This window comes from Echeneis naucrates, chromosome 10 (genome assembly GCF_900963305.1).
Source record: "Echeneis naucrates chromosome 10, fEcheNa1.1, whole genome shotgun sequence".
Classification (NCBI taxonomy): Eukaryota; Metazoa; Chordata; class Actinopteri; order Carangiformes; family Echeneidae; genus Echeneis; species Echeneis naucrates.
Window position 1 is genome coordinate 8,699,890 of NC_042520.1, and position 26,438 is coordinate 8,726,327.

The 26,438-nt window shown below is 39.2% G+C and overlaps 1 protein-coding gene across 1 annotated transcript in view; it reads right to left on the bottom strand.

Annotated features, from left to right (window-relative positions):
* gfra4b (GDNF family receptor alpha 4b) overlaps window positions 1–8,559 on the bottom strand; it is a 37,817-nt gene extending 29,258 nt beyond the window's left edge. Inside the window, exon 1 of the mRNA XM_029512665.1 lies at window positions 8,411–8,559. Coding sequence (XP_029368525.1) covers window positions 8,411–8,453 — 43 coding nt within the window. The 5' untranslated portion in view covers window positions 8,454–8,559. The remainder of the gene's footprint in view (window positions 1–8,410) is intronic.
* Window positions 8,560–26,438: the final 17,879 nt, after the last annotated feature.

The window sequence follows — 26,438 nt, forward strand, 5'->3', positions numbered from 1 at the left end:
ATTCAGTTAGAAAGCTCATTCATCCAGCTTGTCATGAAACCTGTGTTGGGACCACAATGAGACAAGCCAGCTTCATCCATCATCTGCAGACCACGTCGTCTAAGCTGCTTTTCTGGGTTTGAGGTTGGTTCATAAACTTTTCTTTAGTTTTCAGACTTCATCAAACTGCAGAATTTATGAGGCAACATAATAGGCCAGTGGTAATGGAAACTGTTCTTTTTTTTTTTAGGTTATGGAAATATACAGAACTATAATTTGTAAATATATTCATTGGCTTTCACCACTTTTATCGAAACAGTAATTAGTTCCAGTATTGTGGAATATACTGTTCCATAAAGCTACTCAAGCAGCTGACCGCTGTATGATGCAGTGGCTCTTTACCTCGGGAATTGGAATTGGAAAGAGAAATGAATATCAGCAGATGCCATTTTTGTTTGGAGAGAAAAGCAGGGCAGATAGCTGGTTCCATAAAAAGTCTCCACTCTGTGGTTACTAATGTCAGCAAGTCAAAGAGGAAAAGTTCAAAATTGACTGATAGTTATTACACCCTTATAAGAAAGCTAATATTCAAACACATTTCCAGATCTGCCTATCTATTTGTAAATAAATCAGATTTAAAGATGAAATAACACATGCCCACTCACTGGCCTTATTGTGGTGATGTAAATACTAATTTCACAGTCAGCTAACTGAAGGAGGGAGACCTGAAAAATATGTCCTTGCTTCCAAGATTTGCCTCCATCCATCTTCATGAAACTTCATGAAACTAACCCTAAATAAATGTAGTAGTGTCCCAGAAATACAACAAGGAGGCAGGAAGTGGAGCTTAAGCACCCCCACCAAGTTGAAATTGTGTCACAGTGGCGCTGTGCCTACTTGTCTGGAACAGTCTTTCTCTCTGGATAACCACTGAAAGAGACTGAGTTAATGAGCTTGTTTTTGGCCAACAGAGGCCACTGCATGTCTGTAACCTCAGAACCATTTTGTGAATTTCATAACAGGCCTAATGGCGAGCGAGATGGAGTTTTTAGTGTGATCAAGAGCTGCATTTTAAGTAAGGGTAGATATTTTAACCCTCATCTCTGTACTCATTGATCAGTTTTCAATAAGTGTGTTAAACAGGATTCTCCTTCTGTTAAATTCCACTGAATGAGGATTTCATGGTCAGTACCTCTCAGTCTTTTGAGCGATAAACACCCAGTGCATCTACCTTCATTTAGAAATGGTCCAAGCTGAGATTTCTGACACTGACTGAAAGATGATAATTGAGGCTCATGTTGCCTGAGCCAAAGGAAAGGGGGTTTGGTGAAAGCAGATGTTGCATGAAACTGAGAATATATAGTGAATAGCATGTCAAATGCATGCTTCATGGATTGAATCCTGAGACACCTGCAAGGATCAGATGAGGGACATCTATCCTTATTGGTTGGTATTCTCTTTTTCACTAAACATAACAACTTTTTATCCAGTAGCAAAGGTAGCAGACTGTAGAGGTGAACCTTCCGCCTACTCAGCAGTTCTCAGAGAAAAAATGAAATATTACAAAACCAAATGTTTTAACTGCTTTGGAAGATGTACAACCACCCAGCATTATTTAACCATGAGGTCGAATGACTCATCCTCCAATTGTTACCACAGTGACTTTTCCTGGCCAAAACCATGGTTACTGTTAAATGGCCAGCATTTCAATGTTTACTTATGTAAAAGACAAATGAAGGGATTGGCCCTCTGAACTGCTGAAGATTGATGTTTGCTCATAGCCTTTATATTCTGTTAAACCATAGACCTACTGTAAGCAAATTCTTGGTAAGACCTGCTGTTATTAAATCTATGCTCTGCGGTATATATTATCATTACAGTTAATAATTACAAGTTATCATTTTTCACGAAGAGGTTTTTTTCTTTTCTTGGAGAGGACTATGTGTGGGGGAAAAAGTTTTGTATTATAGTATTTAAGTATTTATACCACTGTATTTTTTTTGGACAGCACTGCTGACGGAAAGGACTGTATGGCATGAATAATAAATAACTGGTTGTGCTGCATCAAATTTGATCTGTTTGCTAAAGAAAAAACAACAACAAAAACAAACGCCTAACTTGAGTACAGTTAGAAATTAGTACAAAATACATTTTAATAGCAGTATTACTACAGATTAAATAGTTGAGAGCTGCACAGTTTAGGATAGTTAATGCTTTCATACCAGGACGAGTTACAGGGAAGCTTCAGACCATACAATGCAGAAAAACATGCAGGAGCGATCTACCCTGTTAAGCTAAATTTTTTAGCCACTTGGGGGAAGCAGAAACAAGCTGATAATAAGTCAAAAGTTAGGTCTGACAAGTGTTTTAGCAAATAGTCGCTGATTTACACATCCAGCAGAAACCTCATGAATTGATACTTTTTTTAAGAGCTCAATTGCATATATAATCTCACCATGTTTTGTATGTTCTGATGAATTATTAAATGCTTCACATACACTGATGAGCCGATCTCACCTGTTGCTTTTGCCCTGTGGCTACCTCTCCCACGCCAGCATTTTGGCGTTCCAGTGCTGTTCATTAGCTAAGGTGATCCTTTTCTGACCTTCTCTCCCTGCCTCGGCCGCCACAGTAACCCTAGCTGAAGTCTGGAAATTAATTGATTAGCAAAATGGTGCTTCGCCTCCAGTCCAGGGCGTTTTCCCACCTTCTCAGGAGGAGCAGTTTTAAGTTTTTAAGTTAATTTTACTATTACCTACTTGCATTAGCAATCAAAGTTACTGCCTCCCTATGCTTGCCATCTCCTCTGAGGCAAAAAAAAACAGCAGTAAGCCTTCCTCTGCTCTTTCACCAAATGAAGATCTGTGACATATGCACTGTAATATAGGCCACTGATAAAAATAATAATTGTTGAGGCTTTGTTTGTCAATAAACACCAGCATGCTCATCAAATCAAAACAAATCATACATGCATACAATACTGTATCTTAAAGGGACTATATATTCTAACATGAATTTGCTCTCCTGTCATTCACTGTATTTCTAAATGAGGGTTACTCTGTTTTTATTTGCACATTAAGTCACTAAGACTCCTGCAATACTAACAGAATGCCTTCAATCACATAATTCTCAAAATGTAAACATACTACGGGCGAGCAGTGATATAACTGGAGGCACTCAACTGCAATAATAGATGAGGGCTTTAAACTTGGACTCATTTATTTTTCACACACATTCATCACATCCAATCAATGGCAGGCTATGCCTTTTCTTTTAGCCCTCCCCCAAGCATACTTAGATCCTGTCACTGCGTGCTTCAGTCTTTCAGGCTTTCCAGCAGTGTGCAGCGCTTTTACTCTAAACTTTATCTACTGTTCTGCATTATTGTAGTTTCATATTATTGGCAGATTAGTTGAGAAATTGAATAATGTTTCCATTAAATGTCAAAGCCGTCAGACTGACATCACATGAATGGCAACGTGCCAGCTCAACAGCAGTTTTCAAAACTTAAATAATTAAATATAAAGGCACTTTTAAGAGCTCTGATTGGCTGGAAAACACAGGCAGCCCACAGGAAAAGTGTAACGGCCATTCTGTCTGTAAAGATTTTAACCCCCACCTCTGCCAGCCAGTAAATGATACTCAAATGTATTGATAGGGTGTAGATGGAAAACTCATGTCCTTTTACAGAGTTTAATTTCCTTTCATCCATGAGATGCAACACTGATGCCTCAGATCTAATAATAACTTATCGAAAGCTCCAGTAAAGCAGCTGTTTGAACGGATGCATTAATTCATGGCTGCAGCTATTGTTTATGCCAAAATCCATAATGCATTTTCCTGTTTCCTTCACTGTTTTACAGCATAAATTTAAAGGAGTGCTCAAAGTAAATATTCATAATTGAAACCCCTTTTTGCCCAGCATTGACTCAATGAAGGTATGCTGGTATTGGCTTATAGGTCTGAAGAAATTCTGAAGCAGAGTGAGTTTATTTTTCAGTGTGGACACGAAACATCAATAAATGTTAACATTTAAAGGATCCTTATCAAAAAATATTTCTAAACGTAATAAAAATGAGTTTCCTAGCCAAGATATGATTGTCATTCTGTTACACCTCAGACTTTTAAACATGGATTTAAAAATGAACCTGCCATAAATATTAGCTGCAATTTATTTGTCAATTTAGGATGATTTCTTTCATTACTTTTTATATTTTGACACAACCTCCTCTGTAGTTTGATTGGTTGATTCCAAATTTAAATGGAAGTGAAGGAATGCCAGTGAAATATATCTGCTGTGAATCTCCAGATTACAGTTTCTTGGAAAAACAATCACAAGAAATACTGATGGAAATCTGTTTGGTAATATGAGTATTTATTTATATACACCGGTCTTGTACATTTCACACACAAAAAAAGGCTGTTTAACGCAGCATTGCAGTGATACCTGCTGTTATGATTTCAATGTTTATTTTTTGTTGAAACCATTTTGATCAAGAATCATAAAGTTTCAATGTCAATTCTGATACCAGGAAGCAGCTGGAGACGTTGATCTGTTGCAGCTCAGGAGAGTTTAGAAAAGCAAAGCCAATGTGAAAGCTGGATGCGTTCCCTTAAAACTGTTCTTCCAATTCTGCCTATTCTGCAATATGTTTGTCAGAAATATGTTTTAAATCAGTTATTGTTTAGATTTCTTGAGCAAGTTCTGCTCAATCTGGGAGTCTTGACTGCACAGTTTGTCGTGTTGTTCTGGAGGTGTTGCTTACTTCTGGGTAAAGCAGAATTATAAATGGAAGGGCACCTATTGTACTTACCTGATAAAGTTGAAAAATGTAAGTTAGGAAACTGGTTGTATGTTATGAATTGAATAAATGATCTTTTTCTTTATTATCCAGAGTTATGGTGTTGCATGGCAGTGAATTAGCTTGTTTGTGCAGTGCACAGCTTTTAAATAGCTCTTCACCTGATAGTAACCTTTTATTCAAACGTGAGTGAACCTCCCACTGACCCCTTTTCTAGTCCCTATTAACGTTGTGTTTCTGTTTGGTTACTGGTTTGTTTACAGTGTCAGTGCTCTGAGAGACATCACAACCGTAAAAGAGGCGACATTTTGCATGTTCACCTGGTGTTGTGTTCACATCAGTGCTGATTCAATGAAAAGTTGAACAATTCCTGCAATCAACAACCAATTTTCTTGGTCTGGATCTGCATGCGCATTCAAGCCAAATGCCAATAAAAGGAAAACAGATCCATAAAACAGTGTATCAGTTAAGTATGAGTTTAAGCCATCTAACACATTCATTCATTTGTCTTCTACCACTTATCAGTTTCTGGGTCACGAGGGGGGGTGCTGGACCACCTCCTGGAGTCAACCCAGGTCGAGGGCAGGGTACACTCTGCCTTTGGACAATTTAGAGCCACCAATGAACCCAAATGTAATGTCTTTGGACGGTGGGAGGAAACCAACATAAGCATGTGCTGGGTTGATAAGGCAACTCACAGCATTTTTTGAGTTACACATAACATAAAGTGTGAAATGGTGTTATTGTGTAGGTAGAACTATCTCATCTCCCCATTTTAAGAGCAGTGAAGGAGTAGCCTGGTGGCTGTGCCACATGAAGAAAACGTGAACATGTGATGGGTTGCGTGTTCACCTTGGGTGCAATCTGTGCTTCAAATGAGATTCATGACAAATCTGCTACAAGAGGCCAGCCAATATGCTAGGTAATAGCAAGCTTGGCAGTACTTATCTGTCTCCATTAAAGACACAGGTCATATCCCACAGTGTCAAAACCATTAAATCAAAAAATATGGCATGATTACTGGACTAAAGATGGGCACTGATGCAGTTAAAGAGCAAGTTGGATGCAGGAAGGAGGTTAAAAATTGTTTCCATTATGCAGTTAAAAAAAATAAAAAATAAAAAAAAAAACAAATGTGAAGAAAAAGTAAAAAGGATTGGGAAGCTTTTATAAGAAAAATTTTAATTATTAGAAACACTCTCAGTTTGACCCATTAATATTAAATTCAATTGGTACTTGGTCCTCTGATAGGAAATTCTCATGGTGTGACTTTGGTGCACTTTTTACTATCTCAGGTTAATACGGCAGAAAAATGCTTATCCGAAAGACTTACCCTGCACAATTGTGCTTAATTCTATATCATTTCAAGCCTCTATGTGGATCTGTCAAACGGAGCTCCCCTGCACATTTATCTCACAGATAAGATCAAAGCTTAGACGGCCCACTACTTGCCTGGGATTCGTTTTTATTTCTCACAATAGTGGGAGAAACAATGATTCAGTTTGAACTTCACAGCTCCACTGAATGCAAACTGACCCTCTGTGAGATTAATGTCTTCTTCAGGAACTGCAGCCCTGACAGAACACCATCGCTGCTCAGTCACATGCCGAAGACTGAGATCAGAATCAGAGATAGTTTTATTGCTAGGTACGTATAAACATACTAGGGATTTGACTAGAAATGCCAAATCCCAAATGAGCAAGCTTTTATAAACTAACCTTGGTGCAAAAAAATACTGGCTGATTCAAGTTCTTCATTCCCTCACCTGTCTTAAATAGCAGAGTACAAAATTCTGTTTGCAATGATACTAAACGAAGCACCGAATTGTCACCTTTAGAAACAGTTTTTTTGTTTGTTTTTGTTTTTTTATCATTCCATATTTGTCAGTATGCAACGCTAGCATATTAATTTGGAACCATACAAGTAGGTATTTTGAAAAGCATTGTACTATAAATTTGGTTTCTGTATGAATTACACAAAGTTTTGAAAAAGCTTAACTGTCACAGGAAAGAATAAACCCATGATTTGCAGGCATATTCATAGGTCAGAAATAATTCAACAATGCCAAACCCCAAATGACCAGTGACAAGTACAGCACTTAATGTCTGCTTTGAGAGCTCTTTGTGCAAAATTGTGATTATTTTGAATTTTTCTGTGAGTGTTGGCCTGCAGGTATCTGCAGTTAGAAGAGCTGGATGATGTGAGCTCAGCTTTCTGTCCATATAAGAAATGGATGTCACAGAAACTGGCTAGAATGCCACATAATTGGGTTGAGTCATCCAAACAGCCCGTTATTTCTGACCTTTTGCAGTTTGGTCTTGACCAATTAATTGAAGCATTTCTCTAAATATTACCAACAACCATCCCCCCCCCACCCCCACCACCAAAAAAATGCATGATGAAAATTAACTTGAGTAATTTATCTGAAGTGCAGCTGTGTCTTAGATGTGTATGTTTTCAGAAAGTATTGGGTGTTTCTTTTTTTTTTTTTTTTTGGCAGGAGAATATCATTCTCTCTATTTCTTATCATCCATTACAAGCCAAATGGAGTTGAATGAATTTCTGTCAGTGACTGTGAAAGAGGCTGAAGGTGATTTAAAAAAGATAACTGTTCTTTTCCATTGACCAATCCTCTATCACATCTAATTTCATTTCACCAAATGACCTCCAAGCAGGATATTAATAATGAATGAAGAACATAGCCATCATGGAGATTCCTGTCTTTGTTAAGCTGGAAAGCAGGTGCCGAATGAAATGATGACGGGTAGACCTGATCATCAGCTGGTAGAACAGTGTTAGGCAGAGCTGTGGCAGCCGGACTGAGTCTGAGACGTCTGTATAAAATGGCAAAGAGACAGCGAGACTCGACGATAAGCAGCTCTACAGTCACAAGACTGTAGATTGTTGCCACAGAAATCAATAATCCAGCTTCAGCAGGTAGTGACACAGTGCATCAACCGATGACCTGCAGGAGTCTCACTTTAGAATAAACAGTGAGGCTGCTATAAAACTTTAAAGGCACATAAGCAGGTAAATAGCTGGAATAACACCGCAAGGTACCAAGACGATCAGGAATACTACAAAGTGCTGTATAATGTGTGGACACGGTCAATACTGCAGGACCTAGAGAAGAATAATGACAAAGCCAAACAGCACCACAGATTAAAAAAAAAAAGCGGTTTATATGCATTTTCCTTTCTCAGGCGGTCGGACAACACACATGTGAGCCTCTGAGCTGTGAGCTGTGAGCTCCTGTACATCAACCATCAGTACTGTGTCTGTGTCGGGCTGATCAGACAGGGAAGAAGTCCGTGATCCTGGATTATTGTTAACTGCTTAAAATAAGAGTAAAGTTTTTACATTGGCAATTTGGCAGCGGTCAAATGACCGGATTGCGCATTTGGATATCATTGTCGGCACAAGGGGAGAAATCGATGGGTGTGTGTGTGTGTGTGTGTGTGTGTGTGTGTGTGTGTGTGTCTTTAATTGATATATATATATTTATGTTTGATCGTCTTAATCGGACGGTGAATTGGAGCAGGTTGGTTCATCGTCTTCTCCAGTTGGAGGCAGATCTTAAAAAAGACAGAAGAAGAAAGAAAAGGAAGGACAGGCGAGTGTCCACTTACCCAAAGTTATGAGATGAAACAGATAAACTCCCCACAGGTCCATCTCTATGTGAAAAGGGAGGTCAAATAACGTGTCGGATCTTCACCTACAGCGGAGCGATTACACTGACAGAGGAGGATATCCACTTACACATGTGGAGATCATTATTGGCACAATCTCTTCAAGAAAATCCTCAAACCGGCCTTTCAGCTTGTTGTTGCTGTTTTTTTTAATTTGTCTTAGAATCCCAGTAGTTTCGCTGTTGCAGTCAAAGCCAGAGCCATGCGTAATGATGCGAGGGAAAGTTGTTCCTGCGCGTTACACAGGTCCGGTGGAGAGAGGGGGGAGAGAGAGGGAGAGAAAGGAGGGGGGGGAGTAAGAGAGAGAGAGGGGGGAGAGAGGGAGAGAAAGGGGGGTGGGGAGTAAGAGAGAGAGAGGGGGAGAGAGAGAGGGACGGAGGGGGGTTCTGTTGCGCATCGGTGTGGCCGCTTGAGTCCTTGAGTCTGCTGCTGAGAGCTGCTGAGAGCTGCCGGGAAGAAGCTCCGCCAAGAGGGGGGGAGAGAGTCCAGACTGCTTCAGGCAGCCTGGTTACATGGACCGTAATAAAGTCAGACATTCTGCAGTAACAATGCTTTCATGGCAGCTAATAATGGCCTCAATCTGGTTTGTGATGATTTTATTCCCACTCTCACTACTCTGATTCTACTTTCATTCTTTCCAGACATTATCCATATATGTCCATATCTATATATTTCTATATATATACATTTATTTAGTTTGAATACACACATTTATACTTCTTGCACTACTTGATTTTCACAGCTGTTATGTGTGAGAAAATCTTGTCTTTTTATGATTCATGCTATTTACGCCAACGTCCCCTACCATCAGCTCAAGGTCTAGCACTTGTCATTCAGTTTGCTTTCATTATATAATGTATGATTTTTGTATTTGAAAAGTCAGAAAGAGCTTAGACATAAAAGTGAGCTGATAGTTTGAACCCAACTTATGTCGACAATGTTACATTGGTGTCTCTTTGGGGCCTTGCACATTTCTAGGCCAGCAGCTCAAGCTACTATTTATCAAATTTTTGAGAATCATTCCGTGTGATGTTTTACAAGCTTGAATCTGAGTGTCACTGTGTACTCAACGCATTGCCCTTTTGGGCCTATATGCTCCCTATAAGTTGTGGCTTTTTGCTTCTAGAGGTGTTACAGGACTCCAGGAGGCAGATTTGGGGCACTCTTACCCAGAAACCTTTGTCATTTTAGTTTTCTGTGCTCAAAGTTTGAGCTCTCCTAGTCCAAATTCATGTTGACAGCACAGCTCTAATTGGTTATACAATAATATACACACAGGCAGGCAGTTCCTTCTAGTAGATTCCCTGCTAAGTCGCATAGCTTTGGGTGGTGAGCCGCCTAAATTGGCCACAGCAGTTATTAAATGATAAGAATGACCAAACCTGTGATGGTAACATAGAAGAGGGACTGTTAATAAAAACCAAAAAGTCACCTGGAGGATCCACGTGTCAGTGGAAGTTAACAAATACATTTTTCATTTCAAAAGTTTATTGTTGTGTTGATCAGAAACTGAAAGTTTTTTCGAGCATAAAATCAAGAGCACTTTGCCTCCAGAAGCTCCTGATTGCTACCAAGTACGAGAGCTGCAGAGCTGCAGAGCTGCATTTTCTGGTCTGCTCACTGTTTTGAAACAGACATTTATTGATTCTTTAGTGTTAAGAATTCAACTTTCACACCATCTGTTCATTTTATGGTTCAAAGGAACATCAGTATGCCAGGATGTGCATTTGCAGTTTGTGTACTCATCCCTTCAGTATGTCTCTAAAATGGCAATAACAAGGAGTTTCAAGATGATGCATGCAAACAAAGCTGTCCAGGAGCAGATAACAAAGGGGTCACCATGTTGGATCAGCCAGACCCAGCCTCTGAGCATTACTATATTTGTGTACGAGTGTGTGTCTGGGTCTGGGTTAGAAACCCACAGGTCCAAAAGGATGATCCAGCTGTGTACCAAAGACAGGATGAAGACCTCTGAAGAGCCTGTTCCGCCTGCTACTGTTATCTTTGCTGCCATTCATGGCTGCCCGACTACTGCCTTTTGTGGGACTTACATGAGCAGGCAATACTAATTCAAGCGTTTTCAGAGCCATAATTGTTTGGAGTTATTTTATGTTTTTTGCTGAGGCCTTAGTTTGTAAAGATTGTAAAATGTCTTTACGCCTCAACGATTGTAATTTTAACTCCCTAACTAGCTTTCAATGAGAATATTCAGAACAATATATTACAAACTCTTTTGGGAGTAGCAGTACTTAAACGTGGAGAGATGGGCCCTGAAAATGCTTTATGAATCTTTAAAGAGCAAGTCGGTGCCATGGGGATCTTTGGTAAAATACATATTTGCAATGTGCTTCTGCATTTGTAATTCAAATCAACATAAGATTCTTTGAGAATGAAAAAAGCCCTGTCAACAGTTTATGGAAAATTAGAGAGAAAATATTTATTTTGTTCGAAAACATTAAAAGTCTCCAGCTCTCTCCCAGTGGATTGTGGGCATGAAGAGGTTTGTCTCTCTTAACCCTCCAAATTAACAAATGCCGACCCAACGTGATTTGAATCATATCAACTTTGATTTCTCCAATGCAGCATTTCTGTCCCTTAAGCCAATATTCTTTTCATGAAACATTTCTCTTTTGCCTTGAGGAAACAGAGTGAATGTCAGTAGGTCCAGGATATCTTATTACTGAAACAATCCTTCAGTATGGAGAGTAGGTGCTGTTTAAACATGAGAGATGGACAGCTCTCAGTTTTTGCTTCAGGCAAAAGCACATTGATTTCCCATCTTCATGAGCTGGAGCAGTGACACACAATGTTAATGAGGGATTAGTTATTGTACCCTTAATCACTGCGACATCAAAGTTAGAGAAGTTGGCGATAAAGAGGAGCTTTGTTTAAACACTTTACAGCGATGCTCACTCCCAAATTCAGACTTCATCTCTGTTGGTTCAATCTAATGAGCCAAATTTGTTGAATACCTATTTTTTTGTTACAGAAATTTTTACAGGATTTTATTTTTTATTGTTTTTCCCTTTTGAGTTTTATCACGAGGTTTCAAAGCTCCTACACACCGCTGGTGCGGCCACACAAGCGCTTTCCATTATTTAATTTAAGGGGAACTTGGGGTGTGCTGAACTGGGATTTATATGAAGACTCAAATGCCTTGACTATTTAATGGAAGACATTTTAGCCTGATATTGTAGGAAAAGAAATTAATTGTTACGTTAAAGTGTCATGAAAAGCCATGACTGTTGATCTAGCACTTACAATGACAGATCTCTGAAATCACACAGCCATAAAAAGCTCTATAGAGACCTGGTCACAGCAGCATATAAAACGGTCAATTTTTATGTCCAAATCAATTCCATTCAATGCAACTGCAGCAATCAGGAGATGAGCTCTGGGACAGGAAAAATAATTATGTCTAAATCTTTTCTATAGGCTTTGAAACACACGTTCACTCCTAACCACTCTGCTGATTGTAACCTTGGAAAGGAAAAAAAGCTGGAGGAAACAGAAACAGCTATCAAAGCTCATTAGACATGTTGTATCGTGTACTCTATTTCTACTGCTCGAGTATGAATTGCAGACGTAAACTTGAGGGCATTCCTTTCTTGAGCGACAAACTAACACGGCCAGAGAGCTTTGTATTCTTTGTCACAGCAGACATTTTGGCTGCAGGCATAGCACAGGTGTATCACTGTAAGCTGTGACAGTGAGCAAGCAAGTTCAAATGCCAAAATAATTCACCATTCATGTTATTATGTCCGTCTACTGTAACATGGAAAAATGTTGTCTGAAAAAAGAAAAGTAATGGTCACTTAACAGTGCTAGTATAGATGTCACTGGGGATTCACCCACCAGCCCTGTTAAGGTTTATCAGCTCACTAGCTACATCATTCACGAATTTCACTGTGCCATTTTCTGGTGTGACCAGGACTTAATGATGATGAAGGGCTGAGTTGTCCTGCCTCGATATTTGAACAAAGTAGGAAAGTTAAGAAGATGTATCTCAATCACACCTACAAGCACCAGGGAGGTGGTCTAATCAGGCGAACTGTTTTAATTATATTGTGGTGCTCTTGTTTCTCTTCTGTAGTTATTACCATAATTTAAGATATGAGTGCTCCGTGTCTTTATTTCAGAAGTCATTAGCTGCCATTCATTCTTATGCGGTATGGTAAACATGTTTCACAGACTGGAACATTTCTCTGAATGGATAATCCATCACAATAAATATAAAAGTCTTAAGTATTTCATTGCCCGAATTTAACATTAGGATGCACATGATGTCACACTGCTGCCAGTCATTTGACATCCACAAAAATACACGGGAGGTCTGCAGCAAGAAATAAAACTGTAAAATCATGCCACCCTAGAAAATGTAGATTCAGATCGATGTCTTCATATTTTAGGCACTTACTGGCCACAATAGACCTGATAGAGATGGAGACAAGAGTCCATGTTCCAGTGAATAGTAATGAGCTTGGTGACGTGTTCTTCAGGCCGTCTTTCTTCCACTCCATACATTCAGAGTTGACTAAGATGGAGGCCAAGCACATATACTGGTCCCCGGGTGGTGACGCCACGTCTGAAGTTGATTGCAAACCGAGTGGTAGTTGTTCTGTGTGAAGCCCTGGGAGACACCTCTTTCTCTTTCTAAGAGGTGGCGTCCCCCCCCGTGCAATTCTGGGTCAGTGCAGAACAGACTCTGGAAAAACATACAGGAACTTCTTTTCCACACTGGAAATGGCACTAACTCATGCTTGAATATTTCAGGAGGATTAATGTGACTTCATAGAGCATGAAATCCTGCAGGACAGCTAATATTGGCAGTGAACTCTCTTTTTAAATGTCAGGGGAGAAAATCTACCTTGTCATCAGTGGTGTTTGCCAACGAGGGACTCCAGTGTTTGTCGACACGCAGGGAAGTTTGCGTGTCTCGTGTAGTCACAGCGATCTGAGATGGGTGTTTCGTAGCCAGTGTCATGCCAGATAGATCAGTGCTCAAATAGTGCCAGACTGCATGGTGGGCATTCACACAGACGGTGACTCTGCTGCCTCTCGCCACAACAGATGGCGTGTCTCATGCATACTGTGTGAAAGGTTATGTTGCTGCTCTGTGGATGCTAGTTGTGTCTTAAAGCTAATTTGGCCCACACAGGTGCTGACACGACACCTACATGGAGCGGAGAGGGCACCACTGAATTAATCAAGCAGAAAATATTGAAATGATGACAACATTAGTTTTCTAATGGCAGGCAAAGTGAAGATCGGCACCACATGCTAAAAAACCCCAATGCAGTCACAAAGTTGTGGGTTGTTGTTTTTTCTTGAATAGCTGAATATAGGCCACATGCATCAGTTCCAGATAGGCTTCACTGCAGTTTTTCATCCTTTTTAAAACATGTTTACCTTTCTTTCGCCTCAGGGTTCAACCAGTTTCACTTGTGTAATTAAAGATTAGTAGAGACTTAAAAAAAAGAGCAAAAAGATCGGGTTACCCCAGCTGTGACAGATGTTAAATTCATGAATCTTTCTTTTTTTGTCCTCTGAGACGGTTACCTATCTCCGTGGTGGGTTTAAGGGGGTGACAAAGTTATCCAAGAACATCTATCACTGATTTCCTGACACTCCTGGTGGCCAAAAATAATCAGATGGCACCTGGATCAACAGTGCTGTTTCAAGATCCACAAGTCATCCCCTGGGATTTTGTGAATGCAAGTGCACACTCACATAATGCGTGTGGGTGAGTGCAAGTGTGTTCTGGTGTTCAGGTTTTTTGTGTGTTCAGAAAATAGTATTTGCTGTTTTTCGCTGACAGTCCAATGAGAATTTATGCTGTTCAGCTCACATCTTTTTACGCTAGCAGCCCTGAGCAGATGCTTGTGGGAAGAGATGCAGTTACTGAAATATTTTTACTAGATATTTTCAACTTTAAACTTTGGTTATGTAAGTGCTTCATGCTCTTTTCTTTCAAACTTATAGTTTACAGTTTCACACTCTTAAACCTGTAAAATGTTGAAATGAGCACAAAGTCTGTGCCAAAAGTACAATTTCGTGGCTATAAAGGATGTGACTGCTGTGCTACCCTCCAACACATCGGTCTGAGTGGCCACAGTGTGCATTTGGCATGACCTTTCTGCTCTTTGCCTGGTTAAAGCCTTGTCTGAAGCTTATAGAATAAGTGAATTTCACAGTTCCTCTACAGGTCTGTGCTAAGTACCCGTATTGTTGCCATGGATGACATGTCGTCTTTCAGTGTTGTTCCCTTAAGCCGTCCCTGTTGGATGGCTAATAATTTGTTGCTTTGTCAGTGGGTCCAGTTGCCTCCTTGTTATACCTGATACAAACAGACCTTTATAAACTTAGTTCAGCTCAAAACTTTGTTGGCCCAAGAAGACAACAACAAAATCAGCCGCGGCAGCAAGCATGATTAACAAGTTGCAATATTTGTCACGCTACAGTTCACTCTTTTGTCATTAAGACATTTTCCTCTGTTATCATTATCACTCATCACAAGATCAGAGCTGGTTGCAGATCAGGGTATCAACTACTCACACATTACATATGATATGTAGTATTTTTAGAAATACAACAGGGCTCCCTGACTCTGGTGAAGGTTCAGATCTTGGACATTGGCAGAGGAGAGTTGCTGTGTGAAGTGGAGGTTTGGAGTTCCTTTAGGCCACCATGTCTTCGTTATGAACTGTGGCTGACCTGACCAGGACACCACTTCACTGATGATGTCCATGCTGGCCATTTATGTAGGTCCCCTGAGAGAAACACAATTAGCCAAATTAAAGAGACAAAATCTGGTGAGGCCAAAGGTCAAAGGGGGAACTGCTGCTGTTTTTCATATTGGTTGTAAAGAAAACAGCTCAGTAGCAGTATTATTTTTACTAGCGTAAAAGACAAACCCAATTGATTTGCCTGCTGTCTCAGAGTTATTTTATAAGAGCATAGTTTTCACTTAATTTCTCACATTATGGATTTATACAAGGGTGCTTATGTTCCTTTTTCCCATCAACATGTAATTTGTTGTTGTTTTCCTGAGAAATTTTGCATAATTCCCATATTATGTGCTATCTAAAACTCTTTTGAAGTCATCATCACTTAAATTTTTGTTCAAACAAGCTGAAGTAGCAATTTACCTTCTGTCTTTATATAATAGGCTGCAAAGTAAGTGGTTGAAGTTAAGCTGTCTGTCTACAGCAGGAAAATGAATTTGCTATTTGTAATGAGCTCTACTTCCATCCAAGTAGTTATTCTTGAAATTAGCTGTTTGGCAGTGTAGCAGGATTTTGCTGTGAGAATTCACACAGCGGTTACAAGCTGTCGTTGCCATTGTTCCTTGTTAGGATGATAATGCTGGTTGTTGATTCTGGTTGACAGAGAATTAAATGTCTGCAGTGTGAGTTGAGAGGGAGGGGATTTATTTAGTGTTGAAGTACTGAAATGTACATTTTTTTATTGTCACATAGGTGATAATTGATTTTCCAGACTCTCAGTCACATGGGTAGGCTTTATGCTATACATTTAGTGGCCAGTTCATCAGGTGATGATTCACTTTTTCAGCCCCAGGGCAAAGTGATATGATCCTTTAACTCATGCAGTACTCAGCTGTGTATGTTTTCCACTTTGCATACCTTAGACTTGCCTGAGGTTTCTATGAATATTACATTGTACTGTGTGCTATGGGCAGTGTATCCCATTACATCATGAATTATAAATGAAGGTTATGGCAGATGAATACCTCATGTTCAATGTAGATCAAATTCGGGTTCCATCACCTTTCTCTCCACTACTGGTTCTGGGCAAACCCAGGGTTTTCCAAATCCCATCCCCAATCACATGTTGTTCTCTTTTAATTTTTTTAGTTTCAATTTTTAAATCTTTGTACAAATGAGCATGCAGCCGATGCAGTGGAAATTACCTGCAAACACTCGATGGCCATAAAATTACACATAAAACTAGGACAGATTGGAAATTAGAATGTATTGAACAATACTGTCAGTCTTTGCAGTCAACCACTTTAAGTGTGTCATGTGAGTAATAACACTGGCAGATTTACTACTCAGCTTATAGATGTTTCGTTTCAGCGAGAAGGAAACATAAGCAGGCTTCTTATGTGGTGTCAGCTCAAAAATTATTAATCTTGTATGTAGTCACTGAGTCACTGTACTTCTGAGATGGATGGAAAATGTTTAGTTTTAATGTTTTTGAATATTTGATGAAGATATGACATGCTAAGTCGACGTTGCAACTGCTTGTAGTTGTGATATTGGTCACACGCGCTGTATCAAAGTACACTGTAAGCACAAAATAAAACTATTGCTGATTGACAGTCAGTTTTATGGGATAGATTTGCATTTGCATCATTTAGAGAGGATTTATAAAATTTCAATACAATTTTATGAGGCAGTAAATAAAAGCATTGTGAGAGAGTCATATTCAGTTTTGCTACAGCACCTTCTTCTTTCCCTTTTTCTGGAATTATGAATGGGTTCACCTTGTATTTTCAGTAAATGTAATTAGACTTCTCCATTTGTGAGGAAAAAGCCTCAAATTTTTACTGATTAAATGTACAATTGAGTTTGTAAAATCCACCAAACGCAAACCATTTACTGCACATACAGTACATCATCTTAAAACTCTAAACTAATACAGCCTCTAAATAAATGACCTGTCAGGGAATGGCACAAGAGGAGTTTTCTTATGATTTTAACTTGACTCTCTTCACAGCGGGCCTCTCATAAGATATCATTGTAAAACATCTCACATAACATGAAGCAAGCGTTATAAATAATAAGGCAATCTGCTATAGGTGTCACGGCCCCCCTACCCCTGCTTTAATAAATAACTGCTCCAACTTCAGGTCCCCAGATCTCAAAGTGCTTTCACTTAGTTAAGCTGGAAATCACTGCAGCATAATACACTTTACTGTTAGTCATTTCACCAAGATGAGAAATGTATTGTGAGAATTTATTTGTCCTTTGTCTTCCAGCGTCCCCAAAGACTTGTTTCTCTTGTGGCTTGTTACCTCAGTATAATTCATGTTCCAGTTTAAAGAGCAGTTTGTTTTAAGCCTTTTTAAGGTTTCATGAATGGATTTGAATGAGAAAGTCATGAAAGAGCAGAGGATTTGAATGTATGCTGAAGTATGATCTGCCTCCTCATAAAAATGTCATGCTTAACTAACTGTTTAAGAGTTTAATCTGGTAAACTGCTGAGTTGCTCAGGGATCTTTTTTTTTGTTTTGTTTTGTTTTTTTTGTTTTTTTACTGTGGCAGCGTGATTGATAATGATGAATTGTTGTTTTTGGGAGCATGACAGTGCTGGTTCTTATCATAAAGATTTTTTTTAACAAGCTTGATATTGTTTGTTTCCAAAAGGAGACACAAAAGTGTATCAACACCTTTATCTTGAAGCCAGTGAGAATAACTTTACAAGTTCATTTAAAGTTCACTGACCTCTATTTCTATCCAAACAGTATTTAGCGTGATACCCACTCCGTCCTATCCAGTTTCTGTCCCAAGCCCTGTTTTTTCTCCCTTCTTTTTCAATTCATGTAAAATAAGAATAAGCTCCTGGTTGCCATTTTGCCGTTGTATTTGTTTTGAGGAAGAACATAAGACAGTTTGTGTCAGCCTGTGTCTCAGTTTCAAGGCTTTTGATCTTTCCTGTCTGTCATAGAACATAAAAAATAGTATGCTTGAACAGATCTGAATGCGTTTTTCATCAGAAATCAGGGTTGTTTGGATTGACAGCAAATGTTAGCTATAGTTGTGCTCAGTTGCAATCATGCTGTGGGTTGAGCATATCAGAGGAATAGTGATGTCCACAAAAATTCATTAAGGGTGTCAAATCAGGGCTAATTATATCCAAAAAAGTTCCCATTTGCATATTTAACTTAATTTGAGATCTCTCCATATGAGGTGTTGACCCCTGGGTGAAATTATCCAGTCATTACGTGAGATGCAACTGTTTGACCTAAGTCACTCAAAGGAACTCCAGGACTGCTGGAAAGTGAGTTAACTAGTCAAAACATTTTATGTCCATTTGCAACTACACCTCAAGGGTTTGTGTAAGCCAACAAAAGAACAAATCTGTGACCCTTCCAGGGTTTCTTTTGAACTTCACCTCTAAAAAAACAACAGAAATGATTTATAGAGGTTCTGAAAAAGAGGGACAACCAAAGTTGATAGGATCATTATGTATTATTTAGTGAGTATCCTGTTTAAACTGAGCAAACAGTACACATTTTACTGACTCAAAATAAAGCTATAAGTGAAACTGCACCAAACTTTCATAAACAAATTAAACAGTTAGGTAAATGAAGTACTACCTAATTTTCCTACTCGGAGAATGAATCATTAGCCTTGAACCACAAAGCGGTGCTCTGTGTGTACTCTGTGGGGCCATTAGTTTAGTTAAGTTTTGAATTGATTGATTTCAATTGAGTTGTTTGCTTAAATAAATCTCATGTTGTAATTGGGTCAATTTCCCAGAACACCACTGAGTTTATTTGCCTGTAAACTGTGTAATTCCCTCGGGACATGCTCATCTCCAATTGACATTAATGTCAGTCAGGGAAATATGGCCCAGGGAAATCAGTAGAAAGTCACTGCTTAATGCAGAATATCACAGCATTTTGTCTGCTCTGAGCTTGGATCTATTTCTCAGCAGTGGCAGAGCCAAGTACCTCGAAAGGTACTACAATGTAAGGGCAAGGGCTCAATGCCAAAATGAGTTTTTTCACCAATGATCAAATAGTTGCCCTGAAAGGTAATCTGAGCCACATGCATTTAGGTATTTCATGGTGCATCTGCCTGTGCACAAATAGTATGCACAGTTATTCAGGTCCCGGGGAAATGTGCCCCTCGTGTCCTCTTGGGAGCGAGACTGAATGGGAAGATTCAGGATCCACTCGGCTGGAGAAGGATTACATCCCACAAAGTCTCGTGGGGAAAAAGACACAGATGCTGCATTGATCCTGCTGATAAACACTGAATGGCTGGAAGCTCCAGTGAGTGTCAGGTTTCCATAAACGGAAAAGCCAAGCCAGCCCAGGATGACGTTTGAAAGAGTGTAGGGGTGATTTGCAGAACTGATGTGTGATATTTGCTAGTCATTTAAATAAATTTCCAATTGCGATGTAATGGATGGAAATACAAACCTAATAAGAGACAGACCTAAATAGCATGCTCTCCTATGCAGTGAGTGGTCGGGTCTGAGTGCTTTATACAATAACATTAGCTGGACATCTGTTTTTCATGCACAATATTGGGAAGTATTTATTTGACTGACGCCTCCCAAGCTAAAGTGAAGGTCTGTTAACTGGGTACAAATTTGATCATATGAATCTTTACCTGGTCTCAACTATTAAATAGTGAAGTTTTTGCTGCTTTCCTTTATTTGATATCCTTGTAAATTATACTGCATATTGAAATTCCATTTAATATCAGAAAGTTAAAATATGCTCCATTTCTAAGATTATCACTTAGAAATGACTTATTATTCATCGATGAGAAAAGGCTAAGTTAATATTATAAGTTAATTAAACAAGTTCATCATTATGTGTATATACAGACACACTTGCACACCCACACAGACACACACACACATAAATCTTATAATTAAATACGCAGAGCTCACGTCATAACCGCAAAGTTACCTGCAATGTAGAGAACTTATGGGCAAGGACATAACGGACCAAAGCTTTCATACTCCTGTTGCGTTTTGATCTGCACTGCGTGAAATGACTTTTGTGTTTGAGTGAGCAGGAGAAGTGGCCACCCATCAGGTAGGGGCCGTGGAGGAGGTCCAAGAGGCCTCACTCCACACTCCAAGGGTACATTCAGAGGGTCTCCTGGGAGGTCCGTTGATTGCCTGCAGCACTACTAATTGATTTGTTACAAGGTCGGGGTCGGAGTGACAGAGGGTAAAGGGAGGAATTTCCTGTTTCTGCATCTATAATTCAGTGGCTTCCTGTGTGTCTGTGAGTGTGTTTGAGAGAGAGAGAGAGAGAGAGAGAGTGGGTGTGTACTTGTATATGTGTGTATGGGAAGAATCCTTGATAGAAACTGTCTGTCTCGTAGTACCTATCCTGTGATTGCATTTATGCAGTTACAGCTATGAAATATTAATAATTATGTGTTGTCAGTGGAGTAGTTTTGCAGAGGTTTGAATGACTGCCGAACAGACTGAAAGTGCTATCGTGTCACATCTGTTCAAAGGTGCTGTTACCAAATCGCTGTAAAGGCTGAGCCTGAAGATGATTGGTTGTCCTACCCATGACTACAGAGGAGTTCCTTACTTATGCAATCATTTAATGCTCAGGGGACAGAACCTCATCTTGACAGGTTGTGATCCAAATGCAACTTGGTCTCGAGTAAACTGCATGTTGTGTGTCCTGTAGTAAGTCTGCATTCATATGACAACAATATCTTGCAGAACCAAAACTAGATTTCATTATTCAACAGCTATTTCAATAATTGATTATTACTCTTTCTTGCTACTTCATTCGTGCACCACTGCACACCTGTTTTGAGCCTACTTTACCTTTACCTGTGGAATTTGCCATTTTAATTTTATTGTGACTACTTAAAACCATTTTTATGTTGTAACATTCAGTGTAAGTGGTGTGGGGCTCTGCTGTCTTTATAGGTGCTCTTTATTTGGGTAAGTTACATGGAGCTGGGGCAACAGTTTTCACAACATTAATTAATACCATTCAAATGAACTGATATCACTAAAACATATTTATCAGCTTAATCTGAACTAAGAGACGATCAGTCCATTCACAAAGCGTCTCATTCTTATGACAGTAAAGCTCTCACATATTTAACCTTAGTTTCACTTTAAGTTCATCCTCTATTGATTTCAGCCACTGCGGTCTATAATTCCCAAGTAAAAGCATAATAATGGAAAAGACACCAAACATACAACCTACTAGATTTTATATTTTGTTTCACTGACTATTCAGGAGTCAGAAAGACTTATGAATGGTTTGTTTTCTTTTTTTTTTTTTTTTATAACAAAACTAGATATAACTATAACCGTTTTTGTGTTTTTGTCTGTTAACTGGGGTTGTGTTGTAAGGTATGCAAACTGACCAAAGGGCTGCCAACACTCCCCGCAGCACTGTCCCTTTGAGGGTCTAATGGATTTCCCTCTGGTTTCTCAAACCCTTTCAACTCGCCACATGAACACGCTGAAAGCTCCATGAGAGAATCCTTTGTTTTTGTCCTCTTCCTCTACAACGCTTGAGCTGTCCCATAACAAACTCTACAGTGTTACGAAATCTGTAATAAAACTTCTCCAATTTGCAGATGAAGACAATCGTCCAAAACATGGAACGGAGATATTTCCATCCACACCTGCTAAATGGCTCAAAAGTCACTTTTACAAATCTGAAAATGAACAGATTTTCAACAAAAATTTCAGAAAGTGAAAATTTCCGATCTTTTTTGTAAATGGTCTGTTTTTTAGTGTCAAAAGGTTTTGTTGAAGGAGTACCAGGCTCAATGGCACCCAGCAGAATTAACACGTATTTTATATAACGTCAAGTTACCATTTTCTTAATTTGTGGACTAACAGATTAGAGGGTTAGGAGTTGGAGCAGTTTTTGGAGTCATTTTCTTTATTCTGTATTCCATATCAGCATGTGTACCTTTGACTGGGGCAGGATCGGATAAGCCCTGGATTTCAAACAGCTCTGAGGACCCTGAACGTCTCCCACGCAACTTCACAAAACAGCCCCTCCCCCCTGCTAAAAAAATACTTTCCATCACATTAAAGAGAAACATCTGCCACTTCAGGGGCCTACATCCCAGGTCACACTAAACAGGTTTATGTTAACAAAATGTTAAATGTCTCCTGAGGAACCACGGCACAATTACCGTGTTGGGTCTGGGATTCCTTGCGTGGATCCTCTACCACAGACGTTCAGGCCTTAATCACATTTCCAGCTTGCGCTTGGATCCGACTTTATGTCCTGGCGGATTTTGCAGCTCCGAGCTCAGTAATGAAACTTTGTAGAGCACTTCGGCTTCGCAGCACTGCGATCTTTAGAGAAATATCCATCTGGAGGACAAGGCGTTCAGTGACGAAAGCACCTGATGCAGCAATTCATCTGGGCTGGCCTGGTCTCTAGAGGACTGTGGATGTAACCAAGTAGGAAGCCATCTGATAAATTCTGTACATTTTGGTAAATTGGTGCTCATTTGGTATGTTTTGAAAACAGTCCCATGTAAATGTTGTTCATAACATGAACAGCCATTTGAAGTAAAAGGAAGCTATCGCTAGATGATTTTCTACTTGTTTGTTCCAGCCACATCTTTGCTTATTAATTAGTTAATGTCCTGAGGTGATATTGATGACTAACAATATTTTCTCCAATAACCAGGGCTCTGCCTGTAGCACAAGGCTTATGATGTGCAATAAAGTCAGATATTTATTTATTCATGCGTAATATTAAAGCCCAACTACGCTGGAAAAACTAATCACAGGTCATCGTGTACGCACCAACACATCCTTTGAATTGGGAATCTGCTGTTCCACCTTGCTTTGTTCATTGGCCTAAGGAGATGGTGTTTATTATACAAATGGGAATATTGTCTGCATAAACCCAATTCACAGGTTAGATTTGAAAGAATTTCTTGTCAGAGTCTTATTACCGCACATCCATTGGGAGCCTGTCCTACCTGGTTACAGTGACGGGCGCAGTGCTGAATCTGTTTCATCTAGTCGTGATACTTTACCTTGTTGCTGAGATGTTTATATGGTGATAAAATGTCTGACAGACTCTGGCAGCGTTTTTGTTGTTTTCATATTTTTTTTCTACATTTTCTTGTGTTTTATATGTAATGTTTTTATAGCCTCTCGAAATATTTCATGATTGTAAAAATTTAAATCTTTAACTAAATAATAAAAGGACCTGAGTTTGCTCGTCGCCCTGCCAGCCCTCTGATACAAAGGTCTTTTTTAAATAAATGGTTTAGCATGTACGCTCATCTACATATAAATAAAACTACAGGCTACATGGTGTCACTAAAGGTAAGCAAACTTCCTGATATGACTTTTTTATAGAAAAGAAAGACCAAAATAAACGCTTAACCTTTTCTGCTTGATTTACATTGACATTTAAAACTGACTCCACTTTGACCAGCCACAGCAGTAAAGTGCTGCCGCTCCACCAATTCATCAGTATTAACAGTCTAATAATGAAAGGATGGTACATTAAATAGCATTTATTCACTTTTCCTGTTCTGGGAAGGGAAAAAACATCCCAGTATCTCTTCTTTTGTGGCCTACTCAGTACAAAGGAAGTTACCTACTCAGTGAAGTCTCCAAATTTAACCTGTCCTGCCAACCAATCAAATGTTAGCATGCCCAGATTAGTCATTTTGGAACTGTGGTGTCTGGGAGGGAACAATGAAATTATCCTGTATGATTAGCAGTTCAAGCGAGTTCACACAAATATTTTGTCTTCCCAAAATATTTGTCCCTGCCGTCCATATACACTCACTAATGTAGCTGAGCATCTTTTTATTCTTGAATTAGGAATTCCTCCTTGTACATTATGAAGTTAAAAATGAGATTTTTGGTTCCAGTAACAAAAATATTTGATGAAAACCACACGGCCTGTGGGGAAGAAGGGAAGAATGGAGTCCACCAAATACAGGCAGATTCTTTTTGCAGATGTTATGCAGTTAGTCAAGAAACTATAACTGTCAAACAATTCGAGGAATACTTGAAATCCACTAATCCCTCACAGTCCCTTGATCTGAAAAATCAATGATCATCTGAATGTAGATCTGGATCACTACAGCCCAAAGTATCTCAAAATTTATCTGCAGAAAGAGTGGGTGGAAATTCATAAATCAAAACCAGAAGGATATTTTCATTTGCCCAGCAGCACACAGACTTTTTATATAATATAAACTACATATATGAGGCATATAGTCCCTGGACTGTCTCACCATGAAAGCATAATGAAGGAGCCTTGTTGAACCGAGGCTCCTGTGTGCTTTTTCATGTGTAATCAGTGGAGGTTGTGAGGACCTCAAATAACTGCACAAAGCATCAGGCCTGGAGCCCCCCCACCACACACACACTCCATATGCTAATCAAAGCGTGCCCTGGGGGTATATGGTGATTGGGGGGAGTGTTATGGGATCACTTTCACATGCAGGCCATTTCTTTAGGGACAGAGCAGTGACATTTACAGATGATGGACCATTTTCTTTAGAATTCAAATATGGAGACTATACATCTTGAAAGCATTACTTCACAGAATCCTGGCTGTTGCAGGAGGATTTTTTTTTTGTTTGTTCATTTCCAAGCAAAAATACCATTGTGAAATTAATATATGTTGGTTTGGACTCTTTGTTGGCTGTACAATCTTTGTATGAACTTGGGCTGGACATTAAGTTGGTATTTTTCACAAACTTCTGGCATGTCGAAGTGAAATTCTGCACACGCAGACAGACGCAGTAAATCGTCAAGTGTTTATGAGCTGTGCTAATTATTGCAGTTTGTGAGTTGCATTATCAGAACAGCAAGTTCCGCGTTGTTTTGTCTTCTGTACCAAACAACATTTTACAATATGCAATGTACATCTTGTCTTTGAACAATCTTTGTGATAGTTATCATTGAGTGGCAGTTTACAAAGACGAACAGAAGAAGACATATTCTTCTAGAAAGCTTCCAGTGTTTTTGTTCCAGCCGCACCTTACTGCAGCTATTTGCCTGAACCAACACTATAAATTTCTAAGTCTTACATGCAGGTATTGTTGTAAATGTTAGTGGTCAATTTTATTTTGGTCAGGTTTGAAAAGCAGGCTTCATTGTTTGCCAAAACATCCTTCAATTGTACTTAAGTTGCTGGGGTTTCTCTCTATTAAAGCTCAAAAGCATGCCAGCAGCATTCATTGCAAAACACCATATGCTAATTAAAGACTGTGATTTCTTCAGATAGAGTGGCCCTGTGGATTGCACAATTTCTACAAAAATTCACACATTCATCTGCAAAATTTTCAGGATTTATTGTGAAGTGTCAAATTGACGGCACTGGTTTGCACCATATTCAAGTTGTCAAAACTCTCTCTTCAGCAAATTTTCACACTTTTCCCTTACTCCCTCATTTTGCAAAATGATTTTGACTCAGCCTGAGTCCTCAGCCCAAGTGAAAAATGAAGAAATATCCTTGTATTTTAATGTCTGTATGTTGTGAAAGCAGCAGTTTTAATCTCAGTTGGCCGTCCAAAACTACAATAAAGCAACAGAATTGCCTCATCTAAGTTGTCTCTTTTTTTGGATAAAAATATTCCTACTATAACTTGTTTTTGACCTTTTGCATGATGAACAGTCCATCAAGCATTTGCACACAGGATGAGAGAGACTCTTTTGATATTGAAAAGTATCTTATCAAACCAAGCTGTCGTGCTAGCACACTTACGCTTGTGACAAGAATGAATAAGCCACACATAATTGGATACTGATACTTCCTTTTGTTTTCCAGACTTTGAAAGGCCAGAGCTGAAAGAGAGAGTTAGCCTCATCCAGCAAGGATGTGTTGAATGTCCTGCAAGAGATGGGAGAAAGAGATGGCAACGGATAAAGCTGAATAGCCAAAGTGTTTCAAATGCCTCATTTGCACTACATGAGTCAGACCATGCTTGGGCTCAGTGGGAATATCTTTCTTGACCTTAGACAGAGAATTCATATAGGCTTTCACAGTCGATCACAGCTGACCTCTCAAACAGCACAATGGTCTTTTAATTGCCCAAGTCTCAAACTGAAAGACTTGAGAAAGTAAACTCCACACATATCCTGGCGGTATCTATGAACAAATCCTCAATTGCCAGGGTAAAAAAAAATAAGCCTGTGTGTGTTTGGGGAAAAAAAAAACTTTTAAAAGCAAGAATCCAGACACAAAATGTTTGAATCAATCTGTTTAGTTTTTTTA